Source organism: Micropterus salmoides, unplaced genomic scaffold (assembly GCF_014851395.1).
Source record: "Micropterus salmoides isolate LMB-PRFRI ecotype aquatic unplaced genomic scaffold, ASM1485139v1 Ms_hic_scaffold_361, whole genome shotgun sequence".
Taxonomy (NCBI): domain Eukaryota; kingdom Metazoa; phylum Chordata; class Actinopteri; order Centrarchiformes; family Centrarchidae; genus Micropterus; species Micropterus salmoides.
In genome coordinates this window covers 14,364-33,953 of record NW_024042940.1, presented here as the reverse complement: position 1 = coordinate 33,953, position 19,590 = coordinate 14,364, and the positions used below count along the sequence as shown (strand labels likewise).

At 43.4% G+C, this 19,590-nt stretch overlaps 1 protein-coding gene and 1 long non-coding RNA gene across 3 annotated transcripts in view; one reads left to right on the top strand and one right to left on the bottom strand.

Moving 5' to 3' along the window:
* LOC119884654 (sodium/glucose cotransporter 4-like) overlaps positions 1 to 17,490 on the top strand; it is a 43,049-nt gene extending 25,559 nt beyond the window's left edge. Inside the window, exons 5-6 of one of the 2 annotated variants that reach the window (XM_038695028.1) lie at positions 1,776 to 1,883; positions 16,575 to 17,490. In XM_038695028.1, coding sequence (XP_038550956.1) covers positions 1,776 to 1,883; positions 16,575 to 16,690 — 224 coding nt within the window. In that variant the 3' untranslated portion in view covers positions 16,691 to 17,490. The remainder of the gene's footprint in view (positions 1 to 1,775; positions 1,884 to 16,574) is intronic. The other variant, XM_038695027.1, reaches the window with a different exon arrangement.
* LOC119884656 lies at positions 9,060 to 9,549 on the bottom strand. Its single transcript, XR_005441059.1, has 2 exons — positions 9,367 to 9,549; positions 9,060 to 9,275 (listed from the first exon to the last, which is right to left on the bottom strand). It is a non-coding gene; the product is annotated as an uncharacterized LOC119884656 (long non-coding RNA).
* Positions 17,491 to 19,590: the final 2,100 nt, after the last annotated feature.

Genomic DNA, 19,590 nt, shown 5'->3' with positions numbered 1-19,590 from the left:
TTCAGGCGTTAAGGGGTTAAATGCAGAGAACAAATATCCCCTTCCCCCTCCCTTTTGGGGCGACAGTAGCTCAGTCCGTAAGGATTAGGCCATATTCGAGTCCAGCTCGGACCAGAGTTCTGGAGCGTGGCGTGGTAGCTGGAGAGGTGACAGTTCACCTCCTGGGCACTGCGCACCCCAGTAGCAGACCCGTCACTCTGACATCTCTCTGTGTGTTGTTGCATGTGTATGTGTGAGTATTTCAGACCTGTGTGTATACTAATAACAATAATAACACCAGAGTGAGAACATTGAATTTCCCCTTGTGGGATTAATAAAGTATGTCTTCTTCTTCTTCTTCTTCTTCTTCTTCTACGTCATATGGCAGGATCTGGCCCCCTGTTGTTTTGTAGGTATTCTTAATGACAATATACAGGTGCTGGTCATATATTAGAATATCATCAAAAAGTTGATTTATTTCAGTAATTCCATTCAAAAAGTGAAACTTGTATAATGTATACACTCATTCCACACAGACTGATATATTTCAAGTGTTCATTCCTTTTAATTTTGATGATTGTAACTGACAACTAATGAAAACCCCAAAATCAGTATCTCGGATAATTAGAATATTACTTAAGACCAATACAAAAAAAGGATTTTTAGAAATGTTGGCCAAGTGAAAAGTATGAACATGAAAAGTATGATCAACCTGCATTGGGGAAAAATAGTGTTTCTGGGATGGGCATCACTGATTACTGAACAAAAGCACAACTTTATTCACAGATTTTACTGAAACTGGATCATATTTGATGGAAAATATTTTCTGGTTTTTCCAGATGTTTCCCGGCTGCTCTGCCTCAACCCTGTGATTTACTGTCTCCCCTGATGGACAGATAGCTTTACTTGTTGGTGTAGCAAGTCAGTTAACTAGCTGCCATTATGTAATTAGCTCAGTTTACCTGCAGCTACAGGTCAAATTAGCTTACTCTGCCTGTACTGGGAGCTCAGAACACTGGAGTGTGTGTTTAGGTTTACACCTTTATTCAAGCACTGGAGGTTTGGAATGATTGCTGGGCAACGAAACTGCGCTCAGCAGCCTCCAAGTGAACACGGCATGAACAGGACCAAACACAGTCTCATTAGTTGACTCAGCCCTGAGATGACAAGAGACAAACCGGCAAGAAAACCACCTTCGTACTGCATTCCCAGTGGTCAGACTGGCCTCCGTCGGTCTCGGAGCCTGTGTACGGTCTCAGGCTGTTTTCACTCACTGGGAACTGGAACCAGTCCGCACACACTGCAACAAATCCCTCCCTAGCTTTGTGTTTTTACAGGAAACATACATGGAAATAGCAAATAGCACTCCGTTTTCTGTTTCATGGAAACTTTCTGCTTAAAGTAATCCCTGTGAGTAGTCCCTGTTTTTACAAAATGTACCTGTAATCTGATTACGTCTTTATTTACTGTAATGTAACGGAATACAGTTACTTTATTTTTGTATCCTGATTACATAACGCCGTTACATGTAATCTGTTACTCCCCAACCCTGGTCTTGTACAGTATGTACAGATGATATAGGTTGTGTGGCTGAAGCAGAGTGTGTGGAGCTTCAGTTGATTGCTCCAACATTGCTTACCCTTAAGTAGTGGTGAAGCTAATGCCTGTGGGTGAAATGAAGATAAATTCTGGTTGTTGTGTATTTTGACAGAGAAAAGTCTTAGTGATTGCCCCTTTATATGCCCCTAAGGTTTTACATGTTTTATTCTCTTCTTTGTGGTTGTGTGTGTTTGTAGATGAGGTAGGTTGTGTGGCTCCAGCAGAGTGCCAGAGTGTGTGTGGAGCTTCAGTTGGTTGCTCCAACATCGCCTACCCTAAACTAGTGGTGGAGCTAATGCCTGTGGGTGAGTCACACAGACACACACACACACACACACACACACATTTTATTTGATTCCACAATACAGTCAAATTTCATCAGGAATCGAAACAGTCCAGCATATTCAAGCTGATCACACTTCATCATGGGTGTACAGTTTTCAAGGGAAAAGAAAGCAATTCTCTTCCTTAAAAACATTTGGGGGGGCGGCGCGGTGGTGCAGTGGTTAGCACTGTCGCCTCACAGCAAGAATGTCGTGGGTTCAAACCCTGGTTGCCCCGGCCTTTCTTTGTGGAGTTTGCATGTTCTCCCTGTGTCCACGTGGGTTCTCTCCAGGTGCTCCGGCTTCCTCCCACCATCCAAAAGACATGCAAGCTAGGTTAATTGGTGTCTCTAAATTGTCCTTAGGTGTGAGTGTGAGTGGTTGTCTGTCTATGTGTGGCCCTGCAATGGACTGGCGACCTGTCCGGGGTGTACCCCGCTTTTCGCCCAATGTCAGCTGGGATAGGCTCCAGTCCTCCAGCGACCCTGTACACAGGATAAGCGGTTGACAATAGATGGAAAAACATTAAGGGTGTGGAAAATAATTGATTTTTAGATGCATTGCGATGCGGACTTGAACGATTATGAATCGATTCACAAATGTCAATAATTGATTATCTAGAGGTTAATTGATAACATAATATTGACAGAACAAAAAGGCGGAACTCAGCGGAAGTGCAGCTCCGGACCGTCTGTGCGGTGCACACAACGGAGACGTGTGGTTCTTCCTGTTTAGCCAATGACAGGCAGTTGTTGATTGAGTGACAGCTGCTACTAAAATTTCACATGATGAATAAAATTAATCAAATAACTCACATTAATAATTTTCATCCGCACACTGTGAAGCACGGTAGCGCTTAGCGAGCGTCCTCTGGTCATTCTTCAAATGACAGCTACGTGACAGGCAGCAGTAGGAGACGGTGAAAATGAGGAGGAAAACATGAGCGCTACGTTTCAGCCTGGCTGTAAATGTACAGTGTAGGTCACAGTGTGTCCATTAATTAAAGTCTGTCTGTTGTTTTCCAACTGCTAGAAAGGCAGTTAGTGATAGCAAACATCTCATCTTCAGACTGCGGTCTGGAAGCTGAGCAGGATATTTGGCTGCTGTAAAGTTAGTTTGTTGTCATTCATCCACATATCGAGTACACAAATGAACAAATTGCTGTTTCTCAAGGCCCATGGTGCTCAATACAAGATTACAATAATCAACTTACAGGACAAGACACATATTACATATTACTACAGTATACGAGACAACATACTCTATACTATAGCTCAACTCTTCGCCATGACACAGGAAGTTGTTGTAACTTCAGTGTATATGCTCACATCTGCACCAAACTGTACATGTAGGATGAGAGTCCCGCCCTGAACACATGTACATGCTGACATTCACCCACAGTCATAGCGCCACCTGCTGGCAACAGGAATTGACTTTTAACGAAGCAGCCCCCGCCGTACGTGCACGAATTTTCTGTAGTACGTGTATCTTGTCCAGACGCACAAAAAAGCCTCTTGGAGTGATGCCCTAAAACCAACAGGAAGTCGGCCATTTTGAATTTTACGTCAAATTTTGGATGATTTACACACTTCGTACTTTAACGAACTCCTCCTAGGGATTTAGTCCGACCGACTTCAAATTTGTGCTGTGCCTTCTAAAGGCATTGAAGATGAAAAGTTGTGCTATCTGTGAGTTTTTGTCAATGGCTGTGTCCGTGGCGTGGCGTCAAAGATCAACTCTTCGCCATGACACAGGAAGTTGTTGTAACTTACATGTACATGCTCACATCTGAACCAAACTTTACGTGCTTGATAAATCTCCCACCCCGCAGACATCTACACACTAATACCCATTTATATACATAGCGGCAAGTGCTATGTAGCTCCACATAGGGGACACAGGAAGTGACATATAACAAGTACATGCGGCGTCTGAACCGTGTAGCAAATTCACAGTCGCACCCGGACGCGCTACAAGTGCGAGGGCCCGCCCAACGCTGCTTGCAGCTTTAATTGTACTTAATTCTCCACCTTTATTTTAGGGTTTACTCACTAGCCTACTTGAATCTGCTCTCTTTGCCTTTTAATATTCCCACACAACACACCTGTGCTATAAACACAGCAGCTTGCCCTACCTCTTTCTTTCTCTCTCCCAGTATGTGTCGGCCCTGTTGACTTTTCCAATCTTCAGTGGGCTGTTTTATAAAGTGGATGAAATGACACAGCACTTGCGATTTCCACCTGTGATACCGTTTTCAGCTACAGGTGTGCAGAGGAGGCTTGTTGTTAATAAGGAAGCCTATCGAAACTGAAACCCAGTTAAATCAAAATTCCCGTGCTTGGGAAATATCCACCGTGTCTGCATCTTATGACGTAGGGCTAATACATAGCATCTATTGTGTTTCTCTGCAAAGTGCATAAAGGGGTTGCCAAATAAACTTGGCCGGCCGTTTTGTACCTGATTGGCCCGCCCAAGTAAAGCCTATGTGTTAGAAACACTGATGTTACTATAATCTGACATGTGCCAGAAATGCTCGATGACCAATTGGCCCCTGCTCCATGTGACTGCTGAAATGGAATAGTACTTTGCCAGCTGTTTGGTCTTTTTTTTTGCGCAGTCCATGGACAACCAGCCTGTTTACATGTCATAAACTGCAAAAAAATAGAACAATACACACACACACACACACACACACCCAAACATTGGAATAGCTTTAAAGGTTCAGTGTGTTATATTTCTGAGGATTTATTGACAGAAATGTCTGTGAAGGTTCTCTGTCATCCAGGTCATAGTTATCCAACGAAGGTTGAGGTCAAGGACAACTGGACTTGGTTGAAGAAAAACTAGAAGATGTTTCGTCCCTCATCCAAGAGACTTCTTCAGTTCTGACTGACTGGTAGGGAAACTCAGCTATTTAACCTCTGTGGGATTGTTAGCTAGGATCATCGATACTGCTGGTTTGTTAGTGCTCCTGGCTGTGGTAACAACAGTTGTCATGGTCATTAGAACCACCCGTGGCCAAGTCTGAACAACCATCGTTGGCATCTTCACCTGAGGCAAAGAGGAAATGCTTGTTCAGTTTCCTGGGAAGTGATGAAAGGACAACATTGTAAGTGGGTGATAAGTGGTGGCGTAGACCTCCTTCTCTGTTCAGCGACAGCTTCTCACCCCAAGTGTAAATAGCTAGCCAGGAAAGGATAGCCAGGGGAAATTCAAACAACAGAAACCACCTAAGATTTAACCTGAGATGCCGACAATACAAAATCCTACCCAACAGCTTACACTTAAGCTCCACGGTGAAAGGACAGAGAGCAGATATAATCTTAGAGAAGGCAACACCAGCTACTGAAAGAGAGAGTGAGACAGATCCATTTCACCATTGAAGCCCTGAACAAGGAATCAGGCAACTTACACCAAAAACTTGAAACACATCCGCCCAGTACAGTACTGGAAAAGGCCATGCATTTCTTCAAGAAAGCACAGTTATCTCAACACAACACGAGCAAGAAAAGACAGACCCAAAAATTCCAAAACCTACAGGCAAGAGTCAGCAATGCAAATGCAAACAAAACAGGAGAATTGTCTTGGAGGATAAGGATGACTACCCTACAACATGGGAAACAGATAACAGATGGGTGAAAAACTTGTCAGATAGGGAACTCACCAAACCAGAGTAAGAAGTTTTAGCCAAAGGATTAAACTTTGCCATCACACCACAGCAACTACCTATAGTGGACCTCATCACAGCTACAGAATCGGCCATTAGGAAAAACAAATTAACCGAAACAGAAGCAGAACAGCTCAGGCTAAAGGTATCGGCAGCCCTTTCTAATGCAAAGGCCCCCCTTCAAACCTCACCATACAAGAAAGAAAAGCCGTATCATCACTGAGCAAGGATCAAAACATCACCATCTTACCTAACTTCAGAAAGAAAACTCCATCACCCAGGTACAGTATTACCATTTGCATCCTGGAGAAGCCAATCCTTGCATATATGGACTACCCAAAATACACAAAGAAGGAGCCCCACTCAGGCCGATTATCAGCAGCATCAACTCGGTCACCTACAACATTGCCAAACACATTCTACCATCTTAGCCCCTTTGGTTGGTAACACGCCCCACCATATCCAAAACTCCATTGACTTTGTAAACAAAGTTCGAGGACTGAAACTGGACCCAGATAAATCATGGTGTCCTATAATGTGACCTCTTTGTTCACCTGTGCATCCCCGCCATGGAGGCAGTAGAATCCTACTAAAAGACAACACCCTGGACAGCAGAACCAGTGTCAGCCCTGACCAGATCTATAAATTACCCGACCAACACCTATTTCCAGTACAATGGAGGATTCTACAGACAAAAGTATGCTGTGCCATGGGCTCACCAGCGTCACCCATTGTGGCTAACATCTACATGAAAGATGTGAAGGGAAAAGCCCTCAACTGCTTCAAAGGTACAGCACCGAGCCACTGGTACAGATATGTGGATGACACTTGGGTCAAAATTAAAACCCAGGAAGTGCAACTCCGTGGATAGTAACATCAAGTTCACACGAGATGTCCACAACAACAGTATGGCATTCCTGGACTGTGCTGTACACATTGAAGAGGACAGGAGCCTGCAAATTGGGTTTTACAGGAAACCCACACACACGGACCAATACTTGCTTTTTGATTCCCACCACCCACTGGAACACAAGCTAGTCATCAGAACCCTGCAACATAGAGAGGACCACATACCAACAAATGCAGAAGCCAGAGAGAAGGAACAGAACCACCTGAAGCGGGCACTTACAGCCTGTGGATACCTTAAATGGACCTTTGTGAAAACAGCCAAATCCAGGAAGAAGACCAAGACTACAGGGGATGAGGACAAGAAGGTCAAATGCAAGAATATTGTGATTCCATACGTGTCTGGAGTATCAGAGAAACTCAGGGAGGATTTTCAACAAACGCCACATCTCTGTTTTTTTTAAACCCAAGAACACACTAAGACAGATACTGATACACCCCAAAGACTGCACACCCAAACACAAGAAAAGGAATCTAGTATATGTGATCCAATGCAGTGAGGAATGCACAGAACTGTACATTGGGGAAACTAAACAACCACTACACAAACGCATGGCTCAACACAGAAGGGCTAACTCCTCAGGTCAAGACTCAGAAGTTTACTTACATCTGAAGGATAAAGGACACTCGTTTGAGGACCACCAGGTGCACATTTTAGACAGAGAAGATGGATGGTTTGAATGAGGTGTCAAGTAAGCCATTTACACCACGCCACCACTTATCACCCACTTACAATGTTTTCATCACTTCCCAGGAAATTGAACAAGCACTTTGTCTTGGCCTCAGGTGAAGATACCAACAATGGTCATTCATTGTTTGTGGTTCTAATGACCATGACGACTGTTGTTACCACAGCCAGGAACACTAACAAACCAGGTCGATCCTAGCAAACGATCCCACAGAGCTTAAATAGCTGAGTTTCCATACCAGTCAGTCAGAACTGAAGAAGTCTCTTGGATGAGGGACAAAACGTATTCTAGTTTTTCTTCCACCAAGTCCAGTTGCCCTTAACCTCAACCTTTGTTGGATATTGACAGAAATGCAATATAATATCCATAACTATGTTTTCAGTGGTGTGTAATAATAATAAAGTTTTTATTACCTTAGAATGAGCCATTTATATCTACATAACCGCGGGCACCCCCTTCTATGGACGTCGCAGTATTGTGTCATTTCTACAATAGCCGACTACGGACACACAGCGCCACCGGGCCCATTTCGGCTGCGTTCGAAAAGTCTTTTTTGCTTAGGAAGGTTCCTAATTGAGTGAAGTGAACCAGAAGTATTTCAGTGGCAGCCATGATAAGAGCTGTTTGAATTCTCTAACAGCTAAGGAAAGGTGCCTCAATGCTTCCTTTCATATCTCCTTTAGCATAGGGTAAACCTGACCATCCTTTACGAAAGGAAAGGAGAGAATGCCGTCCCACAATTCCTTGCGGCGGCAACATTTAAAGCGGTGCACGTTCTCAAACTCAAATGATAAAATCCATCAACCACATTTAGCAAGATCCTTGCAATACAGATGCACATGATGATACTTTAATAAGACTCACACTTACCTTCTTTCTTTTGGCTTTTTTTGTAATCTGATACTGTTTCAACACCGTTTTATGTTTTGGGTTGTTGAAATAAGCCATTAAGTGTTTTCTACAATAAAAAAAAATAATTCACCAACCATGATGGATAAAGGAGGCTGATCACCATGTAAGTTACCATTGGCTATTAAGCCTTTTCTCTCTTATGCCATAACTTGCTAATATGCATATATCTTAAACTGTCAACAGTAACTGAGACCCATGCGAGCTGTTACTGGTCTTGTAACCTGATCAAAGTCAGGATAATGTTGCAGCGTGTAGCCTCACGTTATGTACTGCAGCCTTCAGCAAATTAATTTTACTTCAGTCACAGATGCTGACACACTCGCCTTCATAAAGGCAAAAATCAAGCTGGATAACCTCTACAGTAGGCGTTTCTCACACACTGATTTATTTGTGGCGGCCTGCCACATTATCAACACTGATTTTCGATTGACTTTGTTACTATTTAAAATGGGTAAAATTGTATTTGATGACAGAGCGCTGCACAGCCCATATTCTCTCAGTATCTCCTCTCGCTCCGTCGCTCCCTCCCTCTCTCTCTCTCTCTCTCTCTCTCTCTCTCTCTCTCTCTCGGCACAGTTACGCTGTCATTCTGTGGCAGTTGGGATTCATGTTGATAAATACGACTATGGGTGGGCAGGAGGATTAGTGTGAGCAAGCATTCTCAATGTGACAACTCTGTCCTTTATTTAGTGACTAGTAGGCTACCTTATCTGCCTTTTTGCTATCTTGGTTATTAAGTAATATATTTCACCGTGTTGTCCACCTTTAGATGGCCTGCATTACAACAACATGGGGCGCAGTGTCAAAGATGCGCTTTTTGTAGTCCATTTTCAGATCATTTTTGTTTCATCACGGCAGGTCACGTAAGTAAAATCCGCCGTCGCCTAATTACGTCGCTTAGAAAAGAGAAAAGTCGGATTCTCTTAGACCTTTACGGATTCTCTGTTATGGTTGCGGACAGAACAGACCCAAACACAACGCTTGTCAGTTTACAAAAGAGGTTTATTGAGGGAAAAAGGGGAGTCGGGAGGTGAGATGAGGTGAACAGGACGCCGGCAGACGTGGGCACAGAGGGCCGAGGAGCAGGCGGGGCTGGCAAGGCTCGAGCAAGGCGACTGAGAGGGGGCTGGAGGCCGAGGCGAGGGGAGAAGGCAGGTAGGCAAGCCCGGCTGACTAACTGGATGGCGGAGGTGAGTGGACCTGGCAGGGAGAAAGAAAAGACAGGGTTAGTCTCGGGAGACAACAAGTTAGGGAACAAGGTATCTGAGAGCTTGGAACATAGAAGTGGCACCAGGACTGGAGCGACGACGATCAAGCGAAGATGGAGTGGAGAACCGGGGTAGAAATACTGTTGAAGATGAGGCTGATGGCAGGCAGGTGTGGCGGGCGGAGGTGGAGGTTGATGAGACACAGGTGCGGGTCATCAGCCAGGCTCCAGGGCGGAGAGGGAGAGAGCACACACAGAGGGAGAGGCGAGGAGACACGGGGGAGAAAACAGAAATGCGAGACGAAGTAAAAAAGGAACAAAAGAGCACAGGGCACTCACCGTCAGCCGGGCTGCCACCGCAACATTCTCCTTCACATCTTTCCTTGACCTCATGGCGTTTTCCATCGAGGTCAAGGAAAGGTGGTTAGGAAAGGAGATTTTTTTCAATTCAATGTTGCTATAGACTGAATGAAAAATGGTAGAGATATTTATAGTAATGTTAATGATTATAATAACAATAATAATAATAGGACTAGTAACAATAGTTGTTGTAGCAGAGGGTGTCGAGCAGGAACACGGGGGCAGCAGGTGACCCGCAACCACAGATCCAGACTCCACAGCTCCAGAGCCAGAAACACCTGCAGGAAGTGATAGGAGAGAGGAGAGGGACGAGAAAGCACAAGACTACCGGAAAGGGGAGAAGTTGTGTTAGTAACATGCAATAATGGGATGAGGTTGCATACAGAGGGAGAGAAAGTAGAGGAGAGAGGAGCTCAGTGCATCATGGGAAATCCCCCGGCAGTCTAGGCCTATAGCAGCATAACTAAGGGATGGTTCAGGACTCACCTGAGCCAGCCCTAACTATAAGCTTTATCAAAGAGGAAAGTCTTAAGCCTACTCTTAAATGTGGAGATGGTGTCTGCCCCCTGAACCCAAACTGGAACCTGGTTCCACAGGAGAGGAGCTTGATAGCTGAACGCTCTGGCTCCAAGTCTACTTTTTGAAATAGGCTACTACAGATAGTTAATATTAATGGCTTCACACTAGCTAGTGTTTTCCATAGCCAACTAAATTATACCCTTTCTTTTATCTCAAGTAAACGTATCTTAAGTTCAGCAAGTAACAGTCATTACAGCAACTTACAGTTTCACTCTGTATCACTCACCACATTGAATCGTCCTTAACCATGTCCGTGTGTTGTTGTGTCTCTCTCTCTGTGTAGTAACATTGCTTGGCAGCTCCGCAGAGCAGCGATGAAAGGCAGCCTCCCTCAGAAAAAATCTAAATCTAAATCTAATAATTATTTTGTTATTATAATTTGGGGGGGCTTAGGACCATGTTAACGACGTCCATGTTGGCCACAATATGAAAAAGTCTCCTGCCTTGTACAGCAAAGGAAACTAACACAATGCACATGACTCCTTCTGTGCACAACTCTTTAGAAACTTAGAAACTTTAGAATCTTAGTTTAATGTGAAGATTTTTTTAATATTGTGTTATGTATTATAAATTTGTGTCAAAATGTCTGGAGCTGAGCAGAACATACCAGTTTTTTAACTCGCAGAAGAGCTCACTTTTGTTTTTTACTTTATCCACACAAAAAATATATCACATCGTTCACAAATGCCTTCTGTTGCTGCTGGTCAGGTCATTTTGCCGATACAACCTATAGTTTAATCTCTGGTGAGGTTTGTTTGACAGAAAGTTTTCCTATCTGTCTCTATTGTAGAGCTGGTTACCTTGGTGACGTAGATGATTAAAGAACAAAGGACTGGGTCCTCTGTTCTGATTGGTGGACGGAAGTTAAGCTATTTTCTGAACACCTTGTCTGTGTCCTCTTCACTGAACACACGCACACACATGAACACACTGACAGACACAAAGCACACGCACACACACACACACACACACACTAATACACTGACAGACACAGCACACACACGCACACACACTAATACACTGACAGACACAATGCAGACGCACACACACACACTAATACACTGACAGACACAGCACACACACGCACACACACTAATACACTGACAGACACAATGCAGACGCACACACACACACTAATACACTGACAGACACAATGCAGACACACACACACACTAATACACTGACAGACACACACACACTAATACACTGACAGACACAGCACACACACGCACACACACTAATACACTGACAGACACAATGCAGACGCACACACACACACACTAATACACTGACAGACACACACACACACTAATACACTGACAGACACACACACACACACTAATACACTGACAGACACAGCACACACACGCACACACACTAATACACCGACAGACACAATGCAGACGCACACACACACACACACTAATACACCGACAGACACAGCACACACACGCACACACACTAATACACTGACAGACACAGCACACACATGCACACACACTAATACACCGACAGACACAATGCAGACGCACACACACACACACACTAATACACTGACAGACACAGCACACACACGCAAACACACTAATACACTGACAGACACAATGCAGATGCACACACACACACACACTAATACACTGACAGAAACAGCACACACGCACACACACTAATACACTGACAGACACTAATGTCGTGTAAAAATTCAAGACTTGGCCAGATAAGAAAGCTTGAACCTTTACCAACATTTTTATTATCAACAAAAACAGACACCAATTAGAATACAAAAGTTCCACCGGAGTGTGTCAGAGATCTGTGCAAAATAGAGCCCCATTCTGTTACCAGAACAGAGACCCGAGTCGACATGAAAACCATGTAACGACTGACTTTAACCTCCTTTTGGACCTCCTTTTATAGCTCTGTTTCTTGGCTTCACATCATCTCTTGGCTCTCTTTCCTACTGCACCTGAGTCTTGGAAAGTCCCTGACTGCCTGCTCCTCCTCTCTGTGTCTTTTGCATGCACTTGATCATGCCATTTCATCCATAACCTGACTTTTGTGGAATAAACTGGTGTTGTTTGTGCTCCGTGCTAGAAACAGGACATTCTTACTGTGATGGACTATATTGATGTATGTTTTGTAATACAATTTGCACAAAATCTGCTTCTATATTTTCCTTTGCAGGCTTTTGATGCTGCCTCACTGTGCTCCCTCCCTTTTCTCCCAAAGCACATGAGCTTGCTCACACAAACGTGTGCCTGGGCAGTACAGAAAGGAGCACACACACTCAGAGTTGTAGAGTTTTCACACTGTGATCCTAACTTTACACTATAAAATAACACTTTACATGATGACAATGTAGACCACCATTGCTCTAGTAATTAATGATAACAATTTAGGCTATAATGCTCCAAATTAATTCACAACACTCCCTCCTCTGAGGCTGTAAAGCCTCACACTTCATACACCAACACTGTGACCACTGAAAATAGGCGGCCTATTGCATTTGGCATATGAAACCTATTTCTCAGACTTGTAGACCTTCAAGAAAATACCCAAATTAGTGTTTACACATTGTGAAATAATCAATAATCATGCGGTGGGATGTTCCTGTTTCTAACACATTTGAGCAAGTTATAATGACAAGGATTTCCATTACTCCTCTCTCCTTATTACCCTTTAAATGAGTTTCCCTTTAAATGAGCTTAACATATTAAACTACCTATACGTGCTATAATATAGTGAGATATACCTTGTAAATGGTTTACACTCGTGAAACAAATAATATCTTATGCAGTGAGCTGTTCTTTTCTTATATACTTTAGCAAGCTAACAATTATAACAACACCTAATGTGTTGAAAGGCACACATCATCAAAACAATCACATGGTACATAGTGAACTTTCCAGACATAACAGTGTTTCAACAATCATTCATGTGACACTTCAGAATGGTGCAAAATGTCCAATAAACATGTATGATGTCCATTTTGAAAGTTTAGTCCATGGTACTGTGGAACTCTTTTTTGGCACTCAGGTTTCTTGGGGAACAGACTGGGTACCAATTTGAGGGCGCTCAGTCGTTTGTAGTTTCAGTCTTGTTCTTCCTTTTGCTGGTTCACTTGGACTCATAGCTGGTGATAGTCAAAGTTGCCTCTGTGGTGGTGCAGGTCGCGCTTGATCTTGCCTGCTGCTGTGTCTGCCTCACGAGGCCTCATAGGAGAGTGGCCTCCTCTGGTCTTTGACTGGCTGTGAAGGATTATTAAGCTTTCTTGCAACTGTACTTGTTACTATTACCAATAAGTGAGCTTTATCCTACTGTTTGTAGTTTGGAGACTTTAACTATTGTTTCTATCTGTGAGTAAAATATCAATCTTTTTCAACATGAGTTTGCTTCCTAGATATTATATTTGCTTGCAATTTAACCCCTCTAACATCCTGTATATCTGTGTATTGAATTACATTGCTATTGGACGTACAAATAGTAAATCTTGAAACACTCCATTATTCATTAGTGCACTACAATTCTTCCATACTTCAAATTAGTTTACTAATAATACCTACAAAAACAGAAAGAAAACATAGATTAACACAGATGTTCAACAAAAACAGAAAGAAAACATACATTAACTCAGGTTTTCAGCATCACACATGTGTCTCAGGTTATCATTACAGTTGCTTGGTTGTTCCTGTGGAATACATGACAACGGTCAGTCATGATTTGATACTCACAATCATCAATTTAAGCATGCAGTAGCAATGTGCTGCTGAAATTGCTTTATAAAGGCTTCAATGAGGCTTCTCCTTTCGGCCTCTTTAAAATCAAGCCTGAAAGGTTGCCTGTCATTGTATTTGCTACATCGAGGAGCTCTGCGCTGGCTGTTCCTCTGCACAAATCCAGAGCAGACAGTGATCTCTAACAGTTATAATATAAAAATAATCCCACTAGATTCCCTTTTTCTAAAACTCTGTTTAAAAACACAAGGAATGCCTGATGTTCTGATCCCTTTTTGCTGAAATTTAGTAACAGGTGGCTGCTGGAGGAGAGCAGGACACCAAAGTTATTAACTCAGTATATTTGTGTTAATGAATCAATTATTAATGACATATCTTGCTATTTTATAGATCCTGAGCTAACCTTATTCTGTTCTTCTCCTACAAATTATCAACACTCCTACTCCCAAACTCTTGTGAGGTCAGTCTTCAAACAGTTCTTTTTCAGCAGATGTTGCAGTTTTTTCTCCCTATTTTCCCTTCATTCTGAGCTTTCTCTATCTCTTATCTGACGTCTTTTATTTTATCTTTAACTACTGTGGTGTATAACATATGTGCATTTGACCATTACAGTTTAACATAATGCTCTGCAGCTGGTGAGAGGAACAGTGAACCCTTATGGGGAAGTAATGATTGATGGGTGTGCAAAGAGTGAACCCTTCTATGGAATTTGACCTCTGACCCAGTGGTAGGGGGAGTAGAGATTAGTGTGTATGAAGGGACTGTGCCCTTATATGGTTTTTAGCAGAGACCTAAACATGTCCTATATAAGCTGTGTTCGATGTACAGAGAGACAGAGTGGCCATCGGGCTGGGTCACTCTCCAAGCTGCTGCAGAGCTTGTAATTGATGCTGAATTCTTTGATGTAATAAACTTTTATAATCAAGAACAGTGTCAAGCGGATTTCTTCTCAACACATCATCGCAGCATTATCGTTCGGACACCACACTACTTACTACTACCATTTAATTTCACCTGATGTTTGCCTCCCAGGACAGCCATCGCACACTCACTGCGAGCAAACACTTACTCTCTGGAAACTTTGGAATTTGGACGGCATTCATGCCTCGAAAAAGAAAAAGACAGTTAATTGTCAAGCCACACAACCAAGAAACTAGAATGAAACAATTCATTGAAAGAAACTCAGGCAGCTCCCCTTCTTTTTATATCAAAGAGCTATTCAACTGAAAAATCATCAACGCAGAGTTTACTAAAAATAACTAACTTCAGTGAAACTAACAACTATTAAAATATCAAATTGATTTTCTCGCATCTAATACAAAATTGATGGCTCTCAATCCCTTCTCTAACTTAAATCCTTCCTAGATAACACCTCACATTGCTGCTTATCAATCTGTACTTCATTGTTTCAATAAATTTGCAAACTTTATCAGATGTCATCATTTTTCTAGTTTTGTTCCTTCTCCTCAACCAAAAAGTGTCTTCAGCCTGTTATTCTGAACTAAATTTCCTTTATTATCATAATGTGTCTGTGTTTAACACTGTGATCCTAACTTTACACTATAAAATAACACTTTAAATGATGACAATGTAGACCACCATTGCTCTAGTAATAAATGATAACAATTTAGCCTAAAATGCTCCAAAATAATTCACAACAACACAGCACACACGCACACACACTAATACACTGACAGACACAGTACACACGCACACACACTAATACACTGACAGACACAGCACACACACGCACACACACTAATACACTGACAGACACAGCACACACATTAATACACTGACAGACACAGCACACACATTAATACACTGACAGACACAGCACACACATTAATACACTGACAGACACAGCACACACACGCACACACACTAATACACTGACAGACACAGCACACACACGCACAAACACTAATACACTGACAGACACAATGCAGAAAACATTCATCTTTTGAAGAAGAATGAGTTTCTTGTAAAAATTAGACATCCTTATTTTGATAACTGAGAAATAAGAATAAAGCCTTTCTTTTAGTTAAGTCTCTTACTTCCTGTACATTAAGAGAAAAACAAGAAAAATTAAGACTAGACATGAACACACAAAAGAACAACACAAATATGAGTAATACTACTTGAACAGTAGTTTTAGATTTGAACTAGGTTGAGAGAGATGTGCAAGACCTGAATTCAAAAGGCCAACCTTTACGCTAAGTGAACATTAAAGAACTGACCCAGAAGTAACAGGTCAACAAATGTAACCAATGAGGAATATCCATAGATTCACCTTTTCATCAGTAGGGATGGTGATGCAAGTATAAATAGCCTAATGGTAGTAATGTAAACAGTACCTGCTTATAAGGAAATATGAATATACTTAAAGACTCGAGGATATCCCTCTATGAAATGGAAAAAAAACCCAAAACAAATATCCCTACATCTTTCTTTCCACATAAGAATAATACCAGGGCAACATGAACATATTTTGCTCATTAAACAGCTTACATACTTTGCCATTACAGGTGCTTCTGCTCAGTTAATTCAAGCGAGATCCTCTACAGAGATCATCTTACCAGCAATGACCACTAAAGCCTGCTCTCTTGTTTTGCTTCCTAGCCTCCTCCACCAGCGGCCACAGCTTGGCTCTGGCATCCTTCACCTGCTGCGTCAAGTCCTCCGATATTTTTATTCTCCTGAGATGCTCACAGTTTTTGGCGTCTGCCCAGACTTGATCCCTGTATGCTCTGAGAGAGAAACGGACGATGATACGGCGTGGAGGTCCTTCTTTCCTTGAGCGTGGGCCCAGCCTGTGAGCAATGTCCATAGACTTCTGCAGGAAGTCAGCAAGAGCAGGAGAAACACGAGAAGATGTTCCAGTGTCTAGAGTACGCATCCATCTCATTCACTTTATCCAGCAACTTCTTATTTTCAGCCGTCAAAGTATTAAGCTGGAGCTCCAGGGGGTCCACTCTTGATGAAAGCTCTCCAACCGTTTTCTCTGTAGCTTTCACAGAAATCGATAGTGCTTGAATATTCTCCAAGTTTTGGAAAACTGTCTTTTCTATGGTTTCCAGTTTCTCAGAAATCTTGTTAATTGCGGCCAACATGACTGCTCCTTGCGCCGTTTTCATTGGACCTTCTTCCAGGTCCGCCTGATGTCGTTTGGCATAGTCATGCACACGTTTAAGATTGTCAACCGTACCTTCCACTTCCATTGTCTCCCCATTATCCGACATTTCAGTAGAATGAGTTGTCAATTGCAAGGTGGAGCACCAACGTATCCAACAAACACTCTACACTAGGTCGCTAGCTATAGCGTTTAGTTGCTTAGCTTGACGACAGCACCGTTTTCAGCCTGGCAACTCCTACACTCAGTCTGTCTGTACCACTCGGCAGCATAACCATCCTGCTTCAGGATCTTGGTCGATCAGAACACAGTGGGCTTTTGGAGGGGTGGGGGGTCTTGAAGAGACAGGAGCATCTACAGCTCGTTTCAGACAGAGGCTGAAATGAGAGCTTGCATTCTGGGGCTATAACCCAGAAATTTATTTTGAAAACTTTGAATCATTCAAAATGATTTAAGGTTAGCAATCCAGTTTAGCGTCAGTCTTCAATAGCCAGCCTTCAACAGCCAGCAGTCTAGTTTCCTTTGCTGTTGCCTGCTCCTGTGACAAACCTAGAAATACAGAAGAAACCATGGTCTCTCTGTGAACTGATTATTTTGTAGAAAAATGTTGAGTATTAAATAATTGCGTGAGTTTAAGGGAATTAAAATAAATCTGTAAGGAAGTCAGAGTTGTGTTAAAAAAATTAATAAATAGTTATGGGAAGTGTCCTCTATTTGCAGACGTATTGCAGCCTCCTGCCAGAGGGGAGAGTCGGAAACAGTTTGTGTCCAGGATGGGAGGTGTCAGCTTCAGTCTTTCCTGTTTGCCTCAGAGTCCTGGCGTACAGGTCCTGAAGAGAAGGAAGATTGCAGCCTATCACCCTGCAGAACGAATGATACACTGCAGCCTGCCCTTGTCCCTGGCAGTGGCAGCAGCTTACCAGATGGTGATGGAGGAGGTGAGGATGGACTCAATGATGGCGGTGTAGAAGTGCAACATCATTGTCTTTGGCAACTTCTTCAGCTGCTGCAGGAATTACATCCTCTGCTTGGCCTTCTTGATGATGGAGGTGATGTTCAGCTCCTGCTTGAGGTCCTGGGAGATGATGGTGCCCAGGAAGCGGAAGGAGTCCACAGTGGTGACTGGGGAGTCACAGAGGATGATGGGGGAGGTCGGGGCTGGGCTCTTTCCAATGCCTCTGTCTTTAGAGCGTTGAGCTCCAGGTGGTTCTGGCTGTACCAGGTCACCAGATGGTCGATCTCCCACCTGTAGGCGGACTCATCCCCACCAGAGATGAGCCCACTGAGGGCAGTGTCGTCCGCAAACTTCAGGAGCTTGACAGACTGGTGACTGGAGGTGCAGCTGTTGGTGTACTGGGAGGAGAGCAGAGGGGAAAGAATGCCGCCTTGAGGTGAACTGGTGCTGATGGTCCTGGAGTCAGAGACATGTTTTCCCCTCTTCACATGCTGCTTCCTGTCCCTTCAGGAAGTCTGATCCGCCTGCAGGTGGAGTCAGGCACGTTCAGCTGGGAGAGCTTGTCTTGCAGCAGGGCTGGGATGATGGTGTTGAAAGCAGAGCTGAAATCCACAAACAGGATCCTGGCATAGGTTCCTGGGGAGTCCAGGTGCTGAAGGATGAAGTGAAGGGCCATGTTTACAGCATCATCTACAGTCCTGTTGGCTCTGTAGGAGGTTCAGGAGTGGGTCTATGATGGATTTAAGGTGGGACAACACAAGTCGTTCAAAGGACTTCATAACCACAGAGGTCAGGGCGATAGGTCTGTAGTCATTAAGTCCTGTGGTCCTTTTTGGGGACAGGGATGATGGAGGAGGCTTTGAAGCAGGCTGGCACATGGCATGTCTCCAGTGAGGTGATGTCTTTGAACACCGAAGACAGCTGATCGGCGCAGTGCTTCAGGGTGGATGGGGAGACAGAGTCCGGACCAGGTGCTTTGAGGGGTTTCTGTCTCCTAAATAGTCTGCTGACATCTATCTCTGAAGAGGGAGCGGATGAGATGGTGGACTGGGGCTACAGCTGAGCAGAGTCACGGGGGATGGTGTCTGATTGTCTCTCGAAGCGGCAGTAGTACTGGTTCAGCTCATTTGCCAAGTGAGAGTCGTTGATGGAGTGGGGATCTTGTAGTTAGTGATCTGTCTGAACCCCCTCCACACAGAAATGGCGTCATTTGCAGAGAATTGATGAAGTACAGTCCTTTAGCTTCTCGCACATCGTTTTTTTTTTTTTTTAAACCTGTCGTGCCCAGCAGCCTGGTATGATGAGCTGGATACCATATTGTGCCAGACAGATTTTACTTTTACAAGAGAGTATTAATATACTCCTTTGTCTGTTTTATTATTTATTTAATTATGTACTGATTTGTTACCAGACCGGACAGGGGGGCAGACATGGGGATGGGGGGGCATAAACAGACAGCACAGACAAAGGACAACACCTGCAAAAGAAGGGGGATGGAAGGTGGGGACAACAGGGAATAGCAGAGGGAAACACCAATTACACAAAGCAAC